This window comes from Argopecten irradians, chromosome 14 (genome assembly GCF_041381155.1).
Source record: "Argopecten irradians isolate NY chromosome 14, Ai_NY, whole genome shotgun sequence".
Classification (NCBI taxonomy): Eukaryota; Metazoa; Mollusca; class Bivalvia; order Pectinida; family Pectinidae; genus Argopecten; species Argopecten irradians.
This window is the reverse complement of record NC_091147.1, coordinates 10,865,454-10,891,495: the sequence shown is the minus strand read 5'-3', so window position 1 is coordinate 10,891,495 and position 26,042 is coordinate 10,865,454. Positions and strand designations below refer to the sequence as shown.

General features: G+C 38.3%; 1 protein-coding gene and 1 pseudogene across 1 annotated transcript; both read right to left on the bottom strand.

The window, feature by feature from the left end:
* Positions 1-5,743: 5,743 nt before the first annotated feature.
* Positions 5,744-8,165, bottom strand: LOC138307237 (uncharacterized; annotated as a pseudogene).
* A 36-nt stretch (positions 8,166-8,201) lies between these two features.
* Positions 8,202-24,809, bottom strand: LOC138307034 (calphotin-like). Its single transcript, XM_069247660.1, has 2 exons — positions 24,401-24,809; positions 8,202-8,713 (listed from the first exon to the last, which is right to left on the bottom strand). The coding sequence occupies exons 1-2, from the start codon at positions 24,807-24,809 to the stop codon at positions 8,202-8,204; spliced, it is 921 nt and encodes a 306-aa protein (XP_069103761.1).
* Positions 24,810-26,042: the final 1,233 nt, after the last annotated feature.

Genomic DNA, 26,042 nt, shown 5'->3' with positions numbered 1-26,042 from the left:
TCATAAAAGATTGCAGCAGCAAATCCTGACCTGCGGGCAAGTGTTTGAATAGTGTCTGCATATTTTAGTAGACTAGCTATTCGGTGAGCATGGCTCTTGATGTACACTGATGTAAAAATATGAAAAGCTTGAAGCCATTGTTCAATGGTTCGAATTTGAAAATGCTTTTGTTTTGGAACGACAGAAATTTCGGTTCCTTGAAGCCGTAGTTGGCATTCTTTTGTTTTTGTTGCCGGTAAAAGCAAATTCCCAAAGTCAACAAATTCATGGCTATGAATTTTTGACACAATTTTTGTATCTAAGTTTAGCCCAAGAGGTAAGGAGATGCTGCTGTAAGGTGACACATTATTAGTCTCACCTGTCATGTTGTTAACAACAGACTGTAATGGTGGCTGGATACTACAAGGTGGCGAAACTACCAAATTAACAGTCTCGTCCTGCAATTGTACTACAGGTGTTGCAGACAGCTGGGTTGCGGGAGGAGATGATGTAGCAATTGGTACCACAAGTGGTGCCCCCAAGGCAGCCGATGGAGGCATCGTAGGCATTGGTACAACTGGAGCACTTTGGACTACCGAAGGTGGTGTAGTAGGTGGTACCACAGGTGGTGCATCGATAGCAGCTGATGATGATGTCGCAGCAGTTGGTACCACAGGTGGTGGTGCCCCCAGTGCGGCCGAAGGTGGTGCTCTACTCTGGGCTGTATGTAATGAAGGCAATGTGGCTCCAGGCAACACCGTTGCCACACCCTTTTCCAACATTTGCTGCATTAATTCCGATGCTATTTCTCTTGCAGTAGGAAATTGTGACTGTCCAGAATTTGATTCATTTACAGTTGAGTTTGGTTCCACAGTGTCCTGTTGGCTCTCATGAACTCTGACAGCCCTATTTTTAGGGCTGCCTGTCGCCTTGGTAGGCGTCTTATTGGACCCATATCTGAAATAAGTGATAAATAAAGAAAAACCTTTGTTCCAAACTTGATATGATTGTGAATATTTCCTATAATACACCCGATACATATTACTACTCGAAACCACCTTGGGTAAGAGTTGAAATCTGCAATATGTATCCCTTATATCATATTAAGATAGGTGCTTTATGCATTAACCAAGCACCCAATTACCAACCTGTTTGGTAATGTAATCAGTACTATATATGGTGGTACCTTTTTGTTGGTACTCAATACATAGACATATTGTTAAAAATTGCAAATTCAATGATTTATACCTATACATACCTATGATGTAAGACAAAATATTTATATAATTGTACACACCTGATCATGAGATGTAATCAACATTCACCTGTACATACCTGTGATGTAAGGCAATATTAAGTTGTAAACCTTTAGATGTACTCGCCATTCATGATCACCTGTACATACCTGAGATGTAAGGCAATATTTAATTGTACACACCTTAGATGTACTCAGTTTACCTGTACATACCTATGATGTAAGGCAATATTTAATTGTACACACCTTAGATGTACTCAGTTTACCTGTACATACCTATGATGTAAGGCAATATTTAATTGTACACACCTTAGATGTACTCAGTTTACCTGTACATACCTATGATGTAAGGCAATATTTAATTGTACACACCTTAGATGTACTCAGTTTACCTGTACATACCTATGATGTAAGGCAATATTTAATTGTACACACCTTAGATGTACTCAGTTTACCTGTACATACCTATGATGTAAGGCAATATTTAATTGTACACACCTTAGATGTACTCCACATTTACCTATCTCACCATTCACCTGTACATACTTAAGAATTAACTAAAATCATTTCAAATCGTAACACAAATCACAATCTATGTCAAAGGGGAAAACAACAATGTTCCAAATATTTACTTAGGAGAGCGAGAGAAGTAAAATTGACCGTGACCGCTAGACCGTAACCTATTGAATGCTAAACAAGCTAACACTCCAACGTAAACAATGAATTTCTATGTAGTAACCTTGACCCGTGCAATACAATGTATATATAGACGACATGTGACGTAAACAAACTGCACATAACTTAACCTTGAACTTTAAACAACTAAAGAATGTCATTGTTAATATATAAAGTTATATAACACTCAACCTTTTAATAAGTCTCAGATTGTGATAAATTGAAGTTAATCATACAATGATATTAATAGACGAGAGTAACCGATACATGACCTGGGCGGAAGTGCCGTCCCGCATAATTTATGTTAATGAGGGCACGCTTACCTTATATGGCACTCCGCGAAGCGCTCAATGACTTGCCCTTCAGTACAGCCCCACGCACCGAGAGAATATACTTGCGAGACCCTTTCCTCGAAAGATGGACGCCATCTTGGCTCAGACACGAGAATATCCCAGTCTTTAATCCCTTATGTCGCCAGAAAAAACAATCACTAGAGTCCGCACACATTGTCCGTAAATTAGCATTCACCATATCCACAGCACTATTATACTTGTCCACTGGTGCGTGACGGGTCTTAGACCTATACATGAGTTGCATAACACAAACACTGGCCACCCCAAATCCACTGACCATCCATGATGCGATCGAAAATATATCTCTAGCCAATCGCCCAGAAAGATCCTCGCACAAAGGTGAATCAAGGTCATTGCCACCTATCTGTAACACTACTACAGCGGGTCGATGTCGCCCGAGAGCTCGAGACATATCAGACTGGAGAAGGTGACCTACTTTACCGCCACCCCGACCACAACAATGGATCGCCATTAATGACTCATCAAAACCAAGGTTATACCACGACCCTGACATCTGACCTTCTAAACGTCTCACGAAACTATGACCCATAATAAGCACCGATATCCTCTCCATATTTTCTTTCAATTCAATTTGTTAAAAACGTAACAAATCAAAAAACTGACTGACCTTGAAAAACGTCCTTCTTTTCTTTGTTTCTCTGTCGCAGCTCTGATGCGCATGCGTAATGACTATTATAAATCTCCTACCCATCTCCCCCTTCTGTATCACCGAAAAAACCGCGAAATTTAAAATGACTTTTACACTTAAAGCTTACTTTACGATTACGTTTAACGACAACTCCTAGCATGTATAAAGTACATTAAAATGTTATTTTAATTATCATTTATACATGACCGTCGTGAGGGCGAGCTTGTTGAACCAAATACATGTACATGCAAAAACAAAGCAGAGACTTGTTCTGATTGAAATTGGCTGTTTATTAAATATAAACGCCGGACTTGAAGATATTTACTTTTCAAGTCAATATAAAAACAAATTGACCCCACAAGACATCATTTGGTTCTAGGTGGGGATAAAAAACGCCCCATTTTATAGACACATTCACATAATACAAGACACATTAACATAATACTTAACATGGTAAAAAATACAAAAAAAAAAAAAAAATTAAAAATACAGAATCTCAATAACCAAATTGGAAGGAGGAGGGGGTGGAGGCGGCTTTCAATTCAATTTGTTAAAAACGTAACAAATCAAAAAACTGACTGACCTTGAAAAACGTCCTTCTTTTCTTTGTTTCTCTGTCGCAGCTCTGATGCGCATGCGTAATGACTATTATAAATCTCCTACCCATCTCCCCCTTCTGTATCACCGAAAAAACCGCGAAATTTAAAATGACTTTTACACATAAAGCTTACTTTACGATTACGTTTAACGACAACTCCTAGCATGTATAAAGTACATTAAAATGTTATTTTAATTATCATTTATACATGACCGTCGTGAGGGCGAGCTTGTTGAACCAAATACATGCAAAAACAAAGCAGAGACTTGTTCTGATTGAAATTGGCTGTTTATTAAATATAAACGCCGGACTTGAAGATATTTACTTTTCAAGTCAATATAAAAACAAATTGACCCCACAAGACATCATTTGGTTTTAGGTGGGGATAAAAAACGCCACAATGTTGTTCTGCAACAACATACCCCACCCGAAGCCCTCACGACGATCTTTCTTATCATTTGAACATATGAACAAGAAATATAAATAAAATTTCAACTATTCTCAATATTAGGCAAAAAATAGCTCCGACCCTATGCCCGAGCTAACAGCAGATGTATCTGTCAAAAGAAACATACTCAAACCATGTTGGATGGAATGGTGTAACCTTTTTCATGAATATGTTAGTTCCTTTATTCTAAAAGTGTATCGAGTCATCATCCATATGTAGATAATTGTTCACTTTGATGAGGTACACTGTCACAAAAGCGCATAGCATATGATAGTTCCTTGGAAACAGTGAAATCATAAAACACGTTCATTATCCAGTTATGGTTATCTTCCTCATTTGTACCATATCCAGCCACCAAAACAGTATCACAATATACATTATGTAAACATTACAAGTACATCAACAAGATCAAATTCGACCCAATGCCAAAGTTGATAAATAATAATAATAATTTTTATTATTATTATTATAGTACTAATTTCTACGAAAGCGAGTACCAGGGTACATGTAATTCAGTAAAACAAAGTTCAAAAATCAAAAGGTATGTACAACATGCCATACAACTTCGACCCAATGCCCAAGTTGATAAAACACATACCATAAATACCCTCATTGAAATAACAGCAATTAAAAGTCTTATTAATGTAACACATTAATATACATATGCACAAAATATTATCTTGTCTTATTGAGTGCAACTTCGACCCTATGCCCAAGTTGACCTCAATTAAAACAAAGGAACTGACCTAATATGATAGAATACAATATTAAACTTTGACAAAGCAGTATTCAACTTCGACCCAATGCCCAAGTTGACAAAATTTTCCAATACACATGTACAGCATAACCTCAGTATGGAATTTAAACTTCCCATGTCTTTTAAAAGTACAAATCTTTTCTATGCATTGTCAAAAAATGTTGGTAAACGTATATAGCGTTTAAAAGCCAGTGACTTCCATCTACCCATGTGTTGAATGTCCTCATCTGGTACCCCTTGAGCTGCAGCCGTACTAGCAGCCCCGATTCGAAAACTGTGGCTAGTATAGCCTTTAGAATCTATGCCAGCTGCACATAGCGTTTGTTTCAGACATGTAGTAAAAAACTGATAAGACACTGGTTGATTGTTTGGAAAAGAAAAAAGGTGACCAGGATTAGTGCCTCGTATGGTCACAAATTGGACTAATGCCATTACTGGGCAGATGGAAGTATCTTGCTTTTTCTCTATGGATAGGACAATTGGACGTATATTACAATTGCTTTTAAAGGATCTAAAAGTAATTTCTATTTTGATTGGATGGCCAAGACAATCTGGAATAATGGCTATGTCGTTATATTGCAATGTATGACAACTAAACGTATTAACTGTCATTTCACCTACGCGCAGGAAGGCATGGAAAGCTAAAAGATACATTGCTCGTAGCATACACTGTTGGTATTGTGGTAATAATGTTTTAGGTAATGCCCCAACCAATTTCCGCAAAATATCTGGAGTAATAGGTAAACGAGAGTCTGGTTGATATGTTCCTCTTTGAATGGCTGCCAAAATCTTTTTGATAATAAAGGACTGGGCTGGGTCTGCATAGCCTGCTAACTTATTAATGTACCCTACCGCAGCAACATAAGACTTAATGGTTGCTGAAGACTTGTTCTCACTATACATATGAGCAATGAAGTAGACCAGCAGGTCCACTTTAGTTGGTAAGCAAGCTATAGAATAAAAATGTGTACTAGCGAAATCTTGAAGTTGACCGAAAGCCCTCATGTAGCTTTTTCTGGTTTGGGATGCTATTGCAGTCATCAGGAGATGTTGCACTATTGTAATCAAATGTGCAACAGATGAGCTGGGACTGGTACAGGGTCTTTCGTCATGTGTGGAGCTATTTCTTTGAATGCGTGAACCTGCAATCGAGACAAAAAATCTGCCAAGATATTTCTTTTACCCATTATATGCTCTGTACAGAATAGGATATTCAGCTGTAATGTTTTAACAACTAGTCTACGTACAAGTTTCATGACAACTGAGTCCTTGCTTGTATGTTTATTCAATATAGAAACAACAGCTGCATTGTCACTGTGAAACAGTATGCATTTGTTCTTCAAATCGTCGCCCCATATTTCTACTGCTATGACTATAGGGAAAAGTTCTTTAATAGTTATATGATGACAGGTCATGTTTGACGGCCATTCCCCATAAAACCACTTATCGTTAAAAACGGCCCCAAAACCTAGTCCACTAGCATCAGTATAGAAATGAAGATGATTTGATGTTTCCCATCTATCTGCCAAGATAAGAGAAACCCCATTGAAGGATGCTATGAATTCCTGCCAAGCACGAATGTCTAACCTTGCTTCTGTATTCAAACGAATGCGAAAGTATGGTTTAGTTATTCCTTTGGTAAGGTTGATGAGGCGGCGTAAAAAAGGGCGCCCTGGAAGTACTACACAGCATGCAAAATTGAGGAGGCCTATCAGAGATTGGAGTTCTTTAAGTGTAACTTTTTTGCGTGAACCAAAAGCTGACAAAAGTGAATTAATTTTCTCAACTTTATCGGGTGGTAAACGTGCCTCCATTTGAACTGTATCGATTTCAACTCCCAAAAAGGTTATGACAGTTGTAGGCTGTACTGTTTTGGTATGTTTGATGGGTATACCTACCCTTTGACATAATGCAAGGAATGACACTAAATCATTTTTACATTTATCCGAATCTGGGGGACCGGCAAATAAAAAATCATCTAGTACATGCACTACGCCTGCAGCTTGAAAATGGTTGGACATAGACCATTGCAAAGCTGTGCTGAGTTGTTCAAAAAGGTTACAGGATATAGAACAGCCCATCGGAAGAACTTTGTCAAAGTAATATTTCCCACCCATTTTCATACCCAAGAGTTCGTAATCATTCGGGGATATGGGAAGAATACGAAAGGCATTCTCAATATCAGTTTTGGCAAGTAATGTCCCAGTCCCAAAATATTTAACCAAACCAATAGCATCTGATATTGACTGATATTGAACCGATGAATCTTCAGGAGAAATCCCATCATTTATTGATGATCCCTTAGGGTAGGATAAGTGATGTATAAGCCTATACTAATTTTTCTCTTTTTTAGGAACTAAACCCAAAGGAGATACCTGAAAATTTGTGAATGGAGGAGAATCATAAGGCCCCGCGATCCTACCTAGTGATACTTCATTGTCAATTTTCTGTTTCAGAATAACAGGATTTTGTTCTGCTGATTTGAGGTTTCTAGATTCACGAAAGCTTCTTTCACCCTGATGTTGTAATGAAAATCCCTTTTCAAAACCTTTTTGTAAGCTCATCAATCTATCAGAGTCATACCCTCCCAAATACTGTTTTAATATATCAAACTTTACTGGCGTAGGAAGGTTATGAACTGTTTCCCGAACGACCCCTGGGATTGTTTGAGGCGTTTTGTCTGCCCGAGGTGTTTGTTTGGGAGGTCCCGGTGTTGCCCTGAGTGTTTGGTGAAGTCCCATTATTTGGGTTAATGGCTGATTTGTTTTGGTGTTTGTTGCCCTGCACCCTACATTGTCTGACGTGGTGGTTACCCCCACATTTGGCACAGACATGAAGGAACCTGCACTGTGACCCATAGTTGCATGAACCGGTTTGCATGAATTCCCAGCACCGACCTTTAATTTTGTTTCCATTACCATATGGTTGGGCTGGGGTTGATGGAAAGGGCACCTGTCTCTGAACAGGTTTCAAACTTATAGCCAGGGCATGTAAATACAACTCCTGGTTGATTATGTCCCATGCCATATTACTATTGTGTTGCATGAGTAACCGAAACTGTGAATCATAAAAGATTGCAGCAGCAAATCCTGACCTCCGGGCAAGTGTTTGAATAGTGTCTGCATATTTTAGTAGACTAGCTATTCGGTGAGCATGGCTCTTGATGTACACTGATGTAAAAATATGAAAAGCTTGAAGCCATTGTTCAATGGTTCGAATTTGAAAATGCTTTTGTTTTGGAACGACAGAAATTTCGGTTCCTTGAAGCCGTAGTTGGCATTCTTTTGTTTTTGTTGCCGGTAAAAGCAAATTCCCAAAGTCAACAAATTCATGGCTATGAATTTTTGACACAATTTTTGTATCTAAGTTTAGCCCCAGAGGTAAGGAGATGCTGCTGTAAGGTGACACATTATTAGTCTCACCTGTCATGTTGTTAACAACAGACTGTAATGGTGGCTGGATACTACAAGGTGGCGAAACTACCAAATTAACAGTCTCGTCCTGCAATTGTACTACAGGTGTTGCAGACAGCTGGGTTGCGGGAGGAGATGATGTTGCAATTGGTACCACAAGTGGTGCCCCCAAAGGCAGCCGATGGAGGCATCGTAGGCATTGGTACAACTGGAGCACTTTGGACTACCGAAGGTGGTGTAGTAGGTGGTACCACAGGTGGTGCATCGATAGCAGCTGATGATGATGTCGCAGCAGTTGGTACCACAGGTGGTGCCCCCAGTGCGGCCGAAGGTGGTGCTCTACTCTGGGCTGTATGAAATGAAGGCAATGTGGCACCAGGCAACACCGTTGCCACACCCTTTTCCAACATTTGCTGCATTAATTCCGATGCTATTTCTCTTGCAGTAGGAAATTGTGACTGTCCAGAATTTGATTCATTTACAGTTGAGTTTGGTTCCACAGTGTCCTGTTGGCTCTCATGAACTCTGACATCCCTATTGTTTAGGGCTGCCTGTCGCCTTGGTAGGCGTCTTATTGGACCCATATCTGAAATAAGTGATAAATAAAGAAAAACCTTTGTTCCAAACTTGATATGATTGTGAATATTTCCTATATTACACCCGATACATATTACTACTCGAAACCACCTTGGGTAAGAGTTGAAATCTGCAATATGTATCCCTTATATCATATTAAGATAGGTGCTTTATGCATTAACCAAACACCCAATTACCAACCTGTTTGGTAATGTAATCAGTACTATATATGGTGGTACCTTTTTGTTGGTACTCAATACATAGACATATTGTTAAAAATTGCAAATTCAATGATTTATACCTATACATACCTATGATGTAAGACAAAATATTTATATAATTGTACACACCTGATCATGAGATGTAATCAACATTCACCTTACATACCTGTGATGTAAGGCAATATTAAGTTGTACACCTTTAGATGTACTCGCCATTCATGATCACCTGTACATACCTGAGATGTAAGGCAGTATTTAATTGTACACACCTTAGATGTACTCAGTTTACCTGTACATACCTATGATGTAAGGCAATATTTAATTGTACACACCTTAGATGTACTCAGTTTACCTGTACATACCTATGATGAGTAAGGCAATATTTAATTGTACACACCTTAGATGTACTCAGTTTACCTTTACATACCTATGATGTAAGGCAATATTTAATTGTACACACCTTAGATGTACTCAGTTTACCTGTACATACCTATGATGTAAGGCAATATTTAATTGTACACACCTTAGATGTACTCCACATTTACCTATCTCACCATTCACCTGTACATACTTAAAAATTAACTAAAATCATTTCAAATCGAAACACAAATCACAATCTATGTCAAAGGGGAAAACAACAATATTCCAAATATTTACTCAGGAGAGCGAGAGAAGTAAAATTGACCGTGACCGCTAGACCGTAACCTATTGAATGCTAAACAAGCTAACACTCCAACGTAAACAAAGAATTTCTATGTAGTAACCTTGACCCGTGCAATACAATGTATATATAGACGACATGTGACGTAAACAAACTGCACATAACTTAACCTTGAACTTTAAACAACTAAAGAATGTCATTGTTAATATATAAAGTTATATAACACTCAACCTTTTAATAAGTCTCAGATTGTGATAAATTGAAGTTAATCATACAATGATATTAATAGACGAGAGTAACCGATACATGACCTGGGCGGAAGTGCCGTCCCGCATAATTTATGTTAATGAGGGCACGCTTACCTTATATGGCACTCCGCGAAGCGCTCAATGACTTGCCCTTCAGTACAGCCCCACGCACCGAGAGAATATATACTTGCGAGACCCTTTCCTCGAAAGATGGACGCCATCTTGGCTCAGACACGAGAATATCCCAGTCTTTAATCCCTTATGTCGCCAGAAAAAACAATCACTAGAGTCCGCACACAATGTCCGTAAATTAGCATTCACCACATCCACAGCACTATTATACTTGTCCACTGGTGCGTGACGGGTCTTATACCTATACATGAGTTCCATAACACAAACACTGGCCACCCCAAATCCACTGACCATCCATGATGCGATCGAAAATATATCTCTAGCCAATCGCCCAGAAAGATCCTCGCACAAAGGTGAATCAAGGTCATTGCCACCTATCTGTAACACTACTACAGCGGGTCGATGTCGCGCGAGAGCTCGAGACATATCAGACTGGAGAAGGTGACCTACTTTACCGCCACCCCGACCACAACAATGGATCGCCTTAATGACTCATCAAAACCAAGGTTATACCACGACCCTGACATCTGACCTTCTAAACGTCTCACGAAACTATGACCCATAATAAGCACCGATATCCTCTCCATATTTTCTTTCAATTCAATTTGTTAAAAACGTAACAAATCAAAAAACTGACTGACCTTGAAAAACGTCCTTCTTCTCTTTGTTTCTCTGTCGCAGCTCTGATGCGCATGCGTAATGACTATTATAAATCTCCTACCCATCTCCCCCTTCTGTATCACCGAACAAAACCGCGAAATTTAAAATGACTTTTACACTTAAAGCTTACTTTACGATTACGTTTAACGACAACTCCTAGCATGTATAAAGTACATTAAAATGTTATTTTAATTATCATTTATACATGACCGTCGTGAGGGCGAGCTTGTTGAACCAAATACATGCAAAAACAAAGCAGAGACTTGTTCTGATTGAAATTGGCTGTTTATTAAATATAAACGCCGGACTTGAAGATATTTATTTTTCAAGTTAATATAAAAACAAATTGACCCCACAAGACATCATTTGGTTCTAGGTGGGGATAAAAACGCCCCATTTTATGGACACATTCACATAATACAAGATACATTAACATAATACTTAACATGTAAAAAATACAAAAAAAAAAAAAAAAAAAATATAGAAATCTCAATAACCAAATTGGAAGGAGGAGGGGGTGGAGGCGGCTTTCAATTCAATTTGTTAAAAACGTAACAAATCAAAAAACTGACTGACCTTGAAAAACGTCCTTCTTCTCTTTGTTTCTCTGTCGCAGCTCTGATGCGCATGCGTAATGACTATTATAAATCTCCTACCCATCTCCCCCTTCTGTATCACCGAAAAAAAACCGCGAAATTTAAAATGACATTTACACTTAAAGCTTACTTTACGATTACGTTTAACGACAACTCCTAGCATGTATAAAGTACATTAAAATGTTATTTTAATTATCATTTATACATGACCGTCGTGAGGGCGAGCTTGTTGAACCAAATACATGCAAAAACAAAGCAGAGACTTGTTCTGATTGAAATTGGCTGTTTATTAAATATAAACGCCGGACTTGAAGATGTTTACTTTTCAAGTTATTATAAAAACAAATTGACCCCACAAGACATCATTTGGTTCTAGGTGGGGATAAAAAACGCCACAATGTTGTTCTGCAACAACATACCCCACCCGAAGCCCTCACGACGATCTTTCTTATCATTTGAACATATGAACAAGAAATATAAATAAAATTTCAACTATTCTCAATATTAGGCAAAAAATAGCTCCGACCCTATGCCCGAGCTAACAGCAGATGTATCTGTCAAAAGAAACATACTCAAACCATGTTGGATGGAATGGTGTAACCTTTTTCATGAATATGTTAGTTCCTTTATTCTCAAAAGTGTATCGAGTCATCATCCATATGTAGATAATTGTTTCACTTTGATGAGGTACACTGTCACAAAAGCGCATAGCATATGATAGTTCCTTGGAAACAGTGAAATCATAAAACACGTTCATTATCCAGTTATGGTTATCTTTCCTCATTTGTACCATATCCAGCCACCAAAACAGTATCACAATATACATTATGTAAACATTACAAGTACATCAACAAGATCAAATTCGACCCAATGCCAAAGTTGATAAATAAATAATAATAATTTTTATTATTATTATAGTACTAATTTCTACGAAAGCGAGTACCAGGGTACATGTAATTCAGTAAAACAAAGTTCAAAAATCAAAAGGTATGTACAACATGCCACACAACTTCAGTAATTCAGTAAAACAAAGTTCAAAAATCAAAAGGTAATGTACAACATGCCATACAACTTCGACCCAATGCCCAAGTTGATAAAACACATACCATAAATACCCTCATTGAAATAACAGCAATTAAAAGTCTTATCAATGTAACACATTAATATACATATGCACAAAATATTATCTTGTCTTATTGAGTGCAACTTCGACCCTATGCCCAAGTTGACCTCAATTAAAACAAAGGAACTGACCTAATATGATAGAATACAATATTAAACTTTGACAAAGCAGTATTCAACTTCGACCCAATGCCCAAATTGACAAAAATCCTCCAATACACATTTACAGCATAACCTCAGTATGGAATTTAAACTTCCCATGTCTTTCAAAAGTACAAATCTTTTCTATGCATTGTCAAAAAATGTTGGTAAACGTATATAGCGTTTAAAAGCCAGTGACTTCCAATCCTAAACCCATAGTGTTTGATGACCCTCATCGTTTTACACCTAGAGCTGTCAAAGCCATAACTAGCAGCCCCCCTGCTTCGAAAACTGTGGGCTAGAATAGCCCATTTAGAAACTAAGCCAAGCTGCACATAAGCGATTGGTTATCAGACATGTAAGACAAAAAAAAAACGTGATTAAGACACTGGGTATTGAATATGTTTGTGTAACAGAAAAAATGGAGAACGCAGGATTCTAAGTGCCCCCTCGTAAGGGGTCACAAATTGGAACTATTTCCCCAATTACTGGCAAGAATTGGAAGTATCTTGCTTGCTTTTCACTATGTATAGAACAAAAGGACGTATATTTGCAATAGCCTTTTTAAAGTGATCAAAAAGTAGATTTGTTCTAATTTTAATTGTATGGCCAAGGCAAATCAGGAATAAATTGCTATGACGATATATAGCAATGTAATAGACAATTACTAAAACGTAATTTAACTGTCATTTCACCTACGCGCAGGAAGGCATGGAAAGCTAAAAAGATACATTGCTCGTAGCATACACTGTTTGGGGTATTGTGGTAATAATGTTTTTTTAGGTAAATGCCCCAACCAATTTTCCGCAAAATATCTGGGAGTAATAGGTAAACGAGAGTCTGGTTGATATGTTCCCTCTTTTGAATGGCTGCCAAAAAACTTTTGTGATAATAAAGGACTGGGCTGGGTCCAGGCATAGCCAGCTAACTTATTAAATGTACCCTACCGCAGCAACATAAGACTTAAATGGTTGCTGAAGACTTGTTCTCTACTATACAATATGAGCAATGAAGTAGACCAGCAGGTCCACTTTAGTTGGGTAAGCAAGCTATAGAATTATAAAAGTGTACTTAGCGAACTCTTGAAGTTTGAACCGAAGCCCCACATGTAGAATTTTCTGGATGAGGGATCTATGTGCAAGGTCATCTTTATATGATGCACTATTTGTAATCCAAATGTGCAACATATGAGCTGGGACTGGGTAACAGGGGGGTTTCCCCCCCCCCCCCCCCTTTCGTCCCATGTGAGAGGAGCTAATTTCTTTGAATGCAGTGATCCTGCAAATCGAGACCAAAAAATCCTCCCAGATATATTCTTTGTATACCCAATATATGCTCTGCAAACAGAAATAGGAAAATTCCAGCACTGTAAATGATTTTACCAACTAGTCCTAACGTACAATGTCTTTTCCATATGACAACTGTGTCCTTGCATGTAATGTATATGTACCCAATAATAGAAACAACATCTGCATTGTCCCACTGTGAAACAGTATGCCAATTTGATTCTTTCAAAATCGTCCGCCCCCATATTATACTACTGCAATGACTATAGTAAAAAAAAGATTCTATTAATAGTTAATATGATGACAGGTCCATGTTTGAACGGCCATACCCCATAAAACCACTTATCGTTAAAAACGGCCCCGTCCCCAAAACCATAGTCCACTAGCATCAGTAATAGAAAAGAAGATGATTTGATGTTTCCCATCTATCTGCCAAGATAAGAGAAACCCCATTGAAGGATGCAATGAATTCCTGCCAAGCACCGAATGTCCCTAAACCTGCTTCTGTATTCAAACGACTGCGAAAGTACTGGTTAGTTATTCCTTTGGGTAAGGTTGAAGAGACCTTGCGGCGTAAAAAAAGGGCGCCCTGGACGTACAACACAGCAATGCAAAATTGAGGAGGCCTATCAGAGATTGGAGTTCATTAAGTGTAAGCCTTTTTTGCGTGAACCAAAAAGCTGACAAAGAGAATTAAATTTTCTCAACTTTATCGGGTGGTAAACGAGTGCCTCCATTTGAACTGTATCGATTTCAACTCCCAAAAAGGTTATGACAGGTTTGTAGGCTGTACTGTTTTGGTAAAGTTTTGATGGGTAAAACCTACCCTATTGACATAATGCAAGGAATGACACAACCAAAAATCATTTACATTTATTCCGAATCTGGGGACCGGCAAATAATAAATCATCTAGTACATGCACTAGAACTCCCTGCAGCTTGAAAATGGTTGGACATAGACCATTGCCAAGCTGTGCTTAGTTGTTCAAAAAAGGTTTTACAGGATATAGAACAGCCCCATCGGAGAGAACTTTGATCAAAGTAAAATTTCCCACCCATTTTCATACCCAAGAGTTCGTAATCATCTCGGGGATATGGGGAAGAATACGAAAGGCATTCAAAATATCATTTTTGGCAAGTAATGTCCCCCCCCCCAGTCCCAAAATATTTAACCAAAAACCAATAGCAATCTTGATTAGGGTGACCTGATAATTGAAACCGATGGAATCTTCAGGAGAAATCCCATCAGTTTATTGGATGATCCCCTTAGGTAACGGATAAGTGATGTATAAGCTGTATACTCCCCTTTTTCCTCTTATTTTAGGAACTTAAACCCACAAAGGAAGATTACCTTAAAGAATTTTGTAGGAATGGAGGAAGAAACATAAGGCCCCCCGCCCGCCGATCCTACCTAGTTGAATACTTCTTTAGTCCAATTTTTCTGTTTTTCAGAATAAACAGGATTTTGTTCCTGCTAGATTTTTAAGGTTTCTAGATTCACGAAAGCTTCTTTCAACCCTGAAAGTTTGTTATAGAAAATCCCTTTTCAAAACCATTTTTTTGTAAGCATCAATCATCTATCACAGAGTACAAAATCCCTTCCCAAATACAGTTTTAAATATAATTCCAAACTTTACTGGGCGTAAGGAAAGGTTTTGAAACTGGTTTATCCCGAAACGACCCCCCTGATTGTTTTGAGAGGCGTTTTTTTTGTCTGCCCTAGTGGTATTGTTTTGGGAGCTCCCGGTGTAGCCCTGAGTGTAAAGGTGAAGTCCCCCCAATTATTTAATGTTGGGTTAATGGCTTGAATTTGTTTAGGTGTTTTGTATGCCCCTCCACCCTACATTTGTCTGACGTGGGTGGTTACCCCCCACACTTATGCAACCAAGACATAGAAGGAACATGCACCTGTGACCCCATATTGGCAAAAATGACCCTGTTTTGCAATGACAATTACCCAATCAACACCGACCCTTTTAAATTTTTGTTTTTCCATTACCATATGGATTGGCTGGGATTGATGAAAATGGCACCTGTCTCTGAACAGGTATTACAACCTTATAGCCAGTGGCATGGTAAATACAACACCAGGTTTGATTACGTCCCAGTGCCAAAATAACATATTGTGTGGTTGCAAGATTAAACCCAAACTTGTGATCCAATAAAAGAATGCAAGCATCAAATCCTAGACCAATCCGAGCAAGTGTGTTGAAATAGTGGAACCTGCATAAATTTTAGTAAGACTATCTTATTCTGGTGAGCCATCGGCTTCATTGATGTAACACTGAATGTAAAAAGAAATATGAAAAAGGCTATTGAAGGCCAATTGTTCAATGGTAATATTCGAAATTTTTGAAAATGCTTTTTTTTGATTGGAACGTCAGAAAATTTATCTCGGTTTCACTGTGTAAGCCCGAGTAGTTGGCAATTTCTTATTGTTTTTGATTGCCCGTTAAAAAGCAAAATACCCAAAAGGTCAACAAATTCATGGCCAATGAAATTATTGACCACAATTTTATTGAATGCTAAGTTTAGTCCCCAAGAGGGTACGGAGATGCTGCTGTAAAGAGTGACACATTAATATAGTCCCTCACCTTTCAGTTTTGTAAACAACAGACAGTAATGGTGTCCTGATACAACAGAGGTGGCGAAACTACCCTAATTAACATCCTCGTCCTCCTGCATTGTACAACAGGTGTTGCAGTACAGCCCTGGGTTGCGGTAAAGTTGAGATGTAATGTTTGCAAATTGTGTTAACCACAAAGTGGTGCCCCCCAAGGCAAGCCGTAATGGGATGCATCTGTGAAGGCATTAGGGTAACAACTGGAAGCAACTTTGGACTACCGAAAAGGTTGGTGTAAGTGAAGGTATGGTACAACAGTTAGGTACATCGATAGAGCAAAAATGATGATGAAGTCGCAGCAGTTGGAACTCCACAGGGTGAGGCCCCCAGTGGCGGCCGAAGGATGGTTCTCCTACATCTGGGCTGATATGAAATTGAAGGGGCAATGAGGCACCAGCAAACACCGTTAGCCACACACCTCCTTTATTTACAAGAATTGCCTGGCCATTAGATTCCGATGCTAATTACTCATGTCAGTAGGAAAAATTGGTGACTGTCCCAGATTTGTGATTCCATTTAACAGTTGAGTTTTGGATCCCCACAGTGGTCCCTGTTTGGCTCCTCATTGACTTGCGAACAGCCCCTATATGTTTTAGGGCTTGGCCCTGTTCGAGCCATTGGAAATGGCGTCCTTAAATTGGAACCCATTCATCTGAACTAAGTGATAAATAAAGAAAAATCCTTTGTTCCAAACCATTGAATATGAATTTTGAATAATTGACCTCTAAAACAATACACCCTATACAAATATAACTTACTCAACTCGAAACCACCTTGGGTAAGAGTTTGAAATCTGCAATAATGTAATCCCTAATATCATATTAAGAATAGGTGCCTTTATGCATAGACCAAGCACCCAAATTACCAAACCTGTTTGGTATTGTAATCAGTACTATATAAAAGGGTGGTAACCTTTTTTGTTGTTACTTCAAAACATAGAACCCATAATGATTAAAAAATTTGGCAAAATTCAATGATTCTATACCTATACATAACCAATGATGTAATACAAAATATTTAAAAAAATGTACACACCTGAATCAAGATAATATGTAAATCCACATTCAACTGTAACATACCTGTGGAAGTAAGGGCAATAATAAAGTTATGTACAACCATTTTTTTTTAGATGTACTCGCCAATCCCATGAGCAACCTGTACTTACCTGAAGATGTAAGGCAATATTTATAATTGTACACACCTATAGATGTACTCAGTTTACCTGTACATACCTAAGATGTAAGGCAATATATTTAATTGTACACACCTTAAATGTACTCAGTTTTAAACCTGTACATACCTATGGATGTAAGGCAAATATTTAATTGTAAACACACCTTAGATGTACTCAGTTTACCCTGTACATACCTATGCTGTAAGGCAATATTTATAATTGTACACACCTTAAGATGTACTCCAGTTTATTACCTGTACATACCTATCGATTGTAAAGGCAATATTTAATTGTACACACCTTAGATGTACTCCACATTTACCTATCTCACCCATTCACACTGTACATACTTAAAAATTAACTAAAATCCATTTCAAATCGTAACACAAATCACAATCTATGTCAAAGGGGTGAAAAACAACAATAATATCAAATATTTACTCAGGAGAGCGAGAGAAGTAAAATTGACCGTTGACCACGCAAGACCGGTAAACCTAGTGCAATGAGCAAAAACAAGCTAACTCACCACCGTAAAACAAAGAATTTCAATGTGAGTAACCTGTGAACCCGAGCAATTCAATGTATATATAAGACGACTAAGTGAACCTAGAACAAACTGAACTGCACAGAACCAGTAACCCTTGAACCTTTAAAACAACTAAATAATGTCATTTGTTAATATATAAAGTTATTAATATAACACTCAACCTTTATAATAAGTCTCAGATAGTGTGATACATTGGAAGTTTAAATCATACAATAGAAATTAAATCGAACGAGAGTAGAAACCGATACATGGACCTTGGCTGGAAGTGCCGTTCCCCGAATAAAGTTTTATGTTTAATGAGGGGCACGCATTACTTATATATGGCACTAGTATAATCCGTCGAAGCGCTTCAATAGACTTGCCCCTTCAATTACAGCCCCACGCACCGAGATGAAGAATACAAGCTAGACCCATTCCCTCCGAAAGATTAGTGACCCCCATCTTTGGCTCAGACAACAACGAGAATATCCCAGTCATTAATCCCTTATGTAGCCCAGAAAAAACAAATCAATAGCGTCCCGCAACAACAATTGATCCTTAAATAAGTATTCACCACATCCTCAGCTACTATTATACTTTGTCCCACTGGAGCGTGAACTGGTCTTAGACCTATACATGGGAGAAGCCATAACACAAACACCTGGCCTACCCAAAAATCCACTGACCATCCATGGTAGGCGATCGAAAATATGATCTCTAGCCAATTCGCCCCATAAAGTAATCCTCGTCACAAAGTTGAAACAAGGCCAATGCCACCTATTCATGTAACACTACTACAGCGGGGTCGATGTCGCGCGAGAGCACGGAGACATATCAGACTGGAGAAGGGTGAACCCTACTTTAACCGCCCACCCCGACCACCACGACAATTGATCGCCATTAAATGACATCATCAAAAAAAACCAAGGATTTATACCACGACCCTGACATCAGAACCTTCTAAACGTCTCGACGAAACTAATGAAACCCATAATAAGCACCGATAAATCCTCTACATATTTTCTTTTCAATTCAATTTGTTATAAAACGAAACAAACAAAAAAAACTGACTGACCTTGACAAACGTAACCTTTTCTTCTCTTTGTTTCTCTGTCGCAGCTCCTGAAGCCGCCATTGCGTAAATGACTATTATTAAATTCTCCAACCCAACTCCCCCTTCAGTAACAACCCGAAAAAAAAACCGCGAAAATTTAAAATGAACATTTACAACTTAAAGCTTATACTAATTACGAGATTAACGGTAAAACGCACAACTTCCTAGCAATGTAATAAGAGTACATTAAAAATGTTTATTTTATTAATCAATTTAAACATGACCGTCGAAAGGGCGAAGCCTTGTTTGAACCAAATTACATAGGCAAAAACAAAGCAGATGACCTATGTTCAGAATTTTGAAATTTGGCTGTTTATTAAATATAAACGCCGACTTGAAAAGATAATTAACTTTTCAAGTTAATATAAAAAACAATTGACCCCACAATACATCATTTGGTTTCTAGGTGGTGGATAAAAAACGCCACAATGTTGTTCTGCAACAACATCAACCCCACCCGAAGCCCTCACTACGAATCTTTCCTTAATCATTTGAACATATGAAAACAAAAAAAATTAACAAGAAAAATAAATCAAAATTTCAACCAATCCTCAGATATTATAGGCAAAAAAATAGCTCCGACCCTATGCCCGATGCCTACGACAGTCAGATGTATCGTCAAAAGAAACATAACTTCCAAACATGTTTTGTGATTGAATAGGTGTTAACCTATTTCCAAGAATATGGTTTAGTCTCCCTTTAATCTCAAAAATGTTTATCGAGTCCATCATCCATCATGTAGAATAATTATGAGTTCAAACTTTGTTAGGAGAGTACAACTGTCACAAAAAGCGCATAGCATATGAAAAGTTCCATGAAAACACTGAAATCAATAAAACACGTTATTCATTTATCCAGATTATGGATATATCTCCTCCTCATTTGTAACCATAACCAGCCAACCAAAACAGTTATGCACAATAAATTAAAACATTATGTAAACATTATAATTACATCAACAAGATCAATTTCGAACGCCAATGCCAAAGTTGAATAAATAATAATAAATAAAATTATAATTATTATTAATAGTACAAATTTCTTCTACGAAAGCGAGTACCAGGGTACATGTAATTCAGTAAAACAAAGTACATAGAAATCAAAAGGTATGTAACAACGTGCCACACAACTTCAGTAAAATACAGTCAGGTAAAAACAAAGTTTCATGGGCAAAAGGATCAAAAGGTATGTACAGACATGCCACACAACTTCGGGGGTACCCAATTGCCCAAGTTGATAAAAACATCATACCATAAACTATCTTCATTGAAATAACAGCAATTAAAAGTCCTTATTAATGTAACAAATTAATATACATATGCACAAAAATTATTATATTTGTCTTATTGAGTGCAACTTCGACCCTATGCCCAAGTTTGACCTCAATTAAAACAAAGGAACTGACCTAATAAGATAGAAGTAACAAGTATTAAAACTTTGACAAAAGCAGTATTCCAACTTCGACCCAATGCCCAAGTTGACAAAAAATCCTTCAATACACATGTACAGCAATAAACCTCAGTATGGAATTTAAACTTCCCATGTCTTTCAAAATACTACAAATCTTTTCTATGCATTGTCAAAAAATGTTTTGTAAAACGTATAAAAGCGTTTAAAAGCCAGTGACTTCCAATCTACCCATGTGTTAGAATGTCCTCATCTGGTACCGCCTTGAGCTGCAGCCGTACTAGCATCCCCGATTCGAAAAAACATGTGGCCTAGTATAGCCTTTAGAATCTATGCCCAGCTGCACATAGCGTTTTTGTTTCAGACATGTAGTAAAAAACTGATAAGACAACTGGTTTTGAATTGTTTGGAAAAGAAAAAAGTGTGACCAGGATTAGTGCCTCGTTATGGACACAAATTGGACTAATGCCCGATTACTGGGCAGATGGAAGTATCTTGCTTTTTTCTCTATGGATAGGACAAATGGACGTATATTACAAATTGCTTTTAAAGGATGAACTAAAAGTAATTTCTATTTTGATTGGGGATGGCCAAGACAATCTGGAATAATGGCTAAGTTCGTTTTCCATATAGCAATAGTATGACAACTAAACGTATTAACTGTCATTTCAACCCTACGCGCAGGAGCAATGGGGAAAGCTAAAAGATACATTGCCTCGTATGGAGCATAGACACTGTTGGTATTGGTGTGGTAATAAAAACTGTTTTATTGGTAATGCCCCAGCACCAATTATCCGCAAATATACTGGAGTAATAGGTAAATCGAGAGTCCAGTGGTTGATATGTTATCCTCCTTTTGAATTAGGCTGCCAAAAATCTTTTTGATAATAAAGGACTGGGCTGGGTCTACATAGCCTGCTAACCTTATTAATGGGGGGAGGGGACCCTACGGGCAGCAACAAAGACTTAATGGTTTGCTGAAGAGGACTTGTTCTCACTAAACATATGAGCAAATGAAAATAGACCAGTCAGGTCCACTTTAGTTGGTAAGCAAGCTACGGTAGAATTTTAAAATGTGTACTAGCGAAATCTTGAAGTTGACTGAAAGCTCTCATGTAGCTTTTTCTGATTGGGGTGCTATTTGCAGTCTAACAGGAGAATTGTTGCACTATTGTATAATCAAATGTGGCAACAGATGAGGTGGGACTGGTACAGGGGTCTTTCGTCATGTAGGACAGGAGCTATTTCCTTTGAATGTCGTGAACCTGCAAATCGATCTGACATAAAAATTCTGCCTAGAGATATTTCTGCTTTCTACCCATACTATATGCTCTTCACAGAATAGCGGATATTCAGCTGTAATGTTTTACACTAGTATCGACAACTATATCCCCCCAACGCGTACAAAGAGGTTTTCCTATCATGACAACTGAGTCCCGAGTGCTTGTATGTTTAGATTTCTCAATAATAGAAACAACAGCTGCATTGTCACTCGCGTGTGAAAACAGTAATGCATTTGTTCTTCCAAATCGTCGCCCCATATTTCTACTGCTATAGACTATAGGGGTGGGAAAAGTTCTTTAATAGTTATATGATGAACAGGTCATGTTTGACGGCCAATTCCCATAAAACCACTTATCGTTAAAACCACGGCCCCAAAACCTAGTCCACTAGCATCAGTATAGAAACTTGAAGATGATTTGATGTTTCCCATCTATCTGCCAAATGATAAGAGAAACACCCCATTGAAGGATGCTTCCATGAATTCCTGCCAAGTCACGAAAAAAAAATGTCTAACCTTGCTTGCCTGTATTCTAAACGAGGAGGGGTGCCGAAAAGTTTGGTTTAGTTATTCCTTTGGTAAGGTGGAGAGCGTCGGCGTTTGGTAAGGGCGCCCCTGGAAGACACACACCAAGAAGGCGGATAAAAAAAAAAATAAAAAAAGGCGCCGGGGGCTGGAAGTACTACACAGCATGCAAAAATTGAGGAGGACCTATCAGAGATGGGAATTCTTTTAAGTGGTAACTTTTATTTTGCGTGAACCAATTAGCTGACAAAAGTGAGAGGGGGGGGGTTAATTTTCTCAACTTTATCGGTGGTATAACGTGCCTCCATCTTGAACTGTATCGATTTCAACTCCCGGAAAAATGTTATGACAGTTGTAGGCTGTACTGTTGTTGGTATTGTTTGATGGGTAATACCACCACCCTTTGACATAAATGCAAGTGAATGACACTAAATCATTTTTACATTTATCCGAATCTGGGGGACCGGCAAATAAAAATCATCTAGTACATGCAGACTACGCCTGCAGGCTTGAAAATGGTTGGACATAGACCATTTGCAGAAGCTGTGGCTGAGTTGTTCAAAAAGGTTACAGGATATAGAACAGCCCGATCGGAAGAACTTTGTCAAAGTAATATTTCCCACCCGCATTTTCATACCCCCAGAGTTCGTAATCATTCGGGGATATGGGAAGAATACGAAAGGCATTCTCAATATCAGTTTTTGGCGAAGTAATGTCCCAGTCCCAAAATATTTAACTCAACCAATAGCATCTAGGGCTGATTATTGACTGATAGGGGGGAGTTGAACCTCGATGAATCTTCAGTGAGAAATCCCCAAAAAAATCATTTATTGATGATCCCTTAGGGTAGGATAAGTGATGTATAGGCCTATACTCATTTTGACTCTTTTTTAGGAGGGGTGGAACTAAACCCAAAGGAGATACCTGAAAATTTGTGAATGGAGGAGAATCATAAGCCCCCGCGATCCTACCTTAGTGATACTTCTTTGTCAATTTTCTGTTTCAGAATAACAGGATTTTGTTCTGCTGATTTGAGGTTTCTAGATTCACGAAAGCTTCTTTCGCCCTGATGTTGTAATGAAAATCCCTTTTCAAAACCTTTTTTGTAAGCTCATCAATCTATCAGAGTCATACCCTCCCAAATACTGTTTTAATATATCAAACTTTACTGGCGTGGGAAGTTTATGAACTGTTTTCCCGGACGACCCCTGGGATTTGTTTGAGGCGTGTTGTCTGCCCGAGGTGTTTGTTTGGGAGGTCCCGGTGTTGCCCTGAGTGTTTGGTGCAGTCCCATTATTTGGGTTAATGGCCGATTTGTTTTGGTGTTTTGTTGCCCTGCACCCTACATTGTCTGACGTGGTGGTTACCCCCACATTTGGCACAGACATGAAGGAACCTGCACTGTGACCCATAGTTGCATGAACCGGTTTGCATGAATTCCCAGCACCGACCTTTAATTTTGTTTTCCATTACCATATGGTTGGGCTGGGGTTGATGGAAAGGGCACCTGTCTCTGAACAGGTTTCAAACTTATAGCCAGGGGCATGTAAATACAACTCCTGGTTGATTACGTCCCATGCCATATTACTGATTGTGTTGCATGAGTAAGCGAAACTGTGAATCATAAAAGATTGCAGCAGCAAATCCTGACCTCCGGGCAAGTGTTTGAATAGTGTCTGCATATTTTAGTAGACTAGCTATTCGGTGAGCATGGCTCTTGATGTACACTGATGTAAAAATATGAAAGGCTTGAAGCCATTGTTCAATGGTTCGAATTTGAAAATGCTTTTGTTTTGGAACGACAGAAATTTCGGTTCCTTGAAGCCGTAGTTGGCATTCTTTTGTTTTTGTTGCCGGTAAAAGCAAATTTCCAAAGTCAACAAATTCATGGCTATGAATTTTTGACACAATTTTTGTATCTAAGTTGAGCCCCAGAGGTAAGGAGATGCTGCTGTAAGGTGACACATTATTAGTCTCACCTGTCATGTTGTTAACAACAGACTGTAATGGTGGCTGGATACTACAAGGCGACACTACCAAATTAACAGTCTCGTCCTGCAATTGTACTACAGGTGTTGCAGACAGCTGGGTTGCGGGGGGAGATGATGTAGCAATTGGCACCACAAGTGGTGCCCCCAAGGCAGCCGATGGAGTCATCGTAGGCATTGTTACTAAACTGGAGCACTTTGGACTACCGAAGGTGGTGTAGTAGGTGGTATCACAGGTGGTGCATCGATAGCAGCTGATGATGATGTCGCAGCAGTTGGTACCACAGGTGGGTGCCCCCAGTGCGGCCGAAGGTGGTGCTCTACTCTGGGCTGTATGTAATGAAGGCAATGTGGCACCAGGCAACACCGTTGCCACACCCTTTTCCAGCATTTGCTGCATTAATTCTGATGCGATTTCTCTTGCGGTAGGAAAATTGTGACTGTCCAGAATTTGATTCATTTACAGTTGAGTTTGGTTCCACAGTGTCCTGTTGGTTCTCATGAACTCTGACAGCCCTATTGTTAAGGGCTGCCTGTCGCCTTGGTAGGCGTCTTATTGGACCCATATCTGAAATAAGTGATAAATAAAGAAAAACCTTTGTTCCAAACTTGATATGATTGTGAATATTTCCTATAATACACCCGATACATATTACTACTCGAAACCACCTTGGGTAAGAGTTGAAATCTGCAATATGTATCCCTTATATCATATTAGATAGGTACTTTATGCATTAACCAAGCACCCAATTACCAAATCCTGTTTGGTAATGTAATCAGTACTATATATAGTGGTACCTTTTTGTTGGTACTCAATACATAGACATATTGTTAAAAATATGCAAATTCAATGATTTTATACCTATACATACCTATGATATAAGACAAAATATTTATATAATTGTACACACCTGATCATGAGATGTAATCAACATTCACCACCTGTGATGTAAGGCAATATTAAGTTGTACACCTTTAGATGTACTCGCCATTCATGATCACCTGTACATACCTGAGATGTAAGGCAATATTTAATTGTACACACCTTAGATGTACTCAGTTTTACCTGTACATACCTATGATGTAAGGCAATATTTAATTGTACACACCTTAGATGTACTCAGTTTACCTGTACATACCTATGATGTAAGGCAATATTTTAATTGTACACACCTTAGATGTACTCAGTTTACCTGTACATACCTATGATGTAAGGCAATATTTAATTGTACACACCTTAGATGTACTCCACATTTACCTATCTCACCATTCACCTGTACATACTTAAAAATTAACTAAAATCATTTCAAATCGTAACAACAAATCACAATCTATGTCAAAGGGGAAAACAACAATATTCCAAATATTTACTTAGGAGAGCGAGAGAAGTAAAATTGACAGTGACCGCTAGACCGTTACCTATTGAATGCTAAACAAGCTAACACTCAACGTAAACAAAGAATTTCTATGTAGTAACCTTGACCCGTGCAATACAATGTATATATAGACGACATGTGACGTAAACAAACTGCACATAACTTAACCTTGAACTTTAACAACTAAAGAATGTCATGGTTAATATATAAAGTTATATAAAACTCAACCTTTTAATAAGTCTCAGATTGTGATAAAT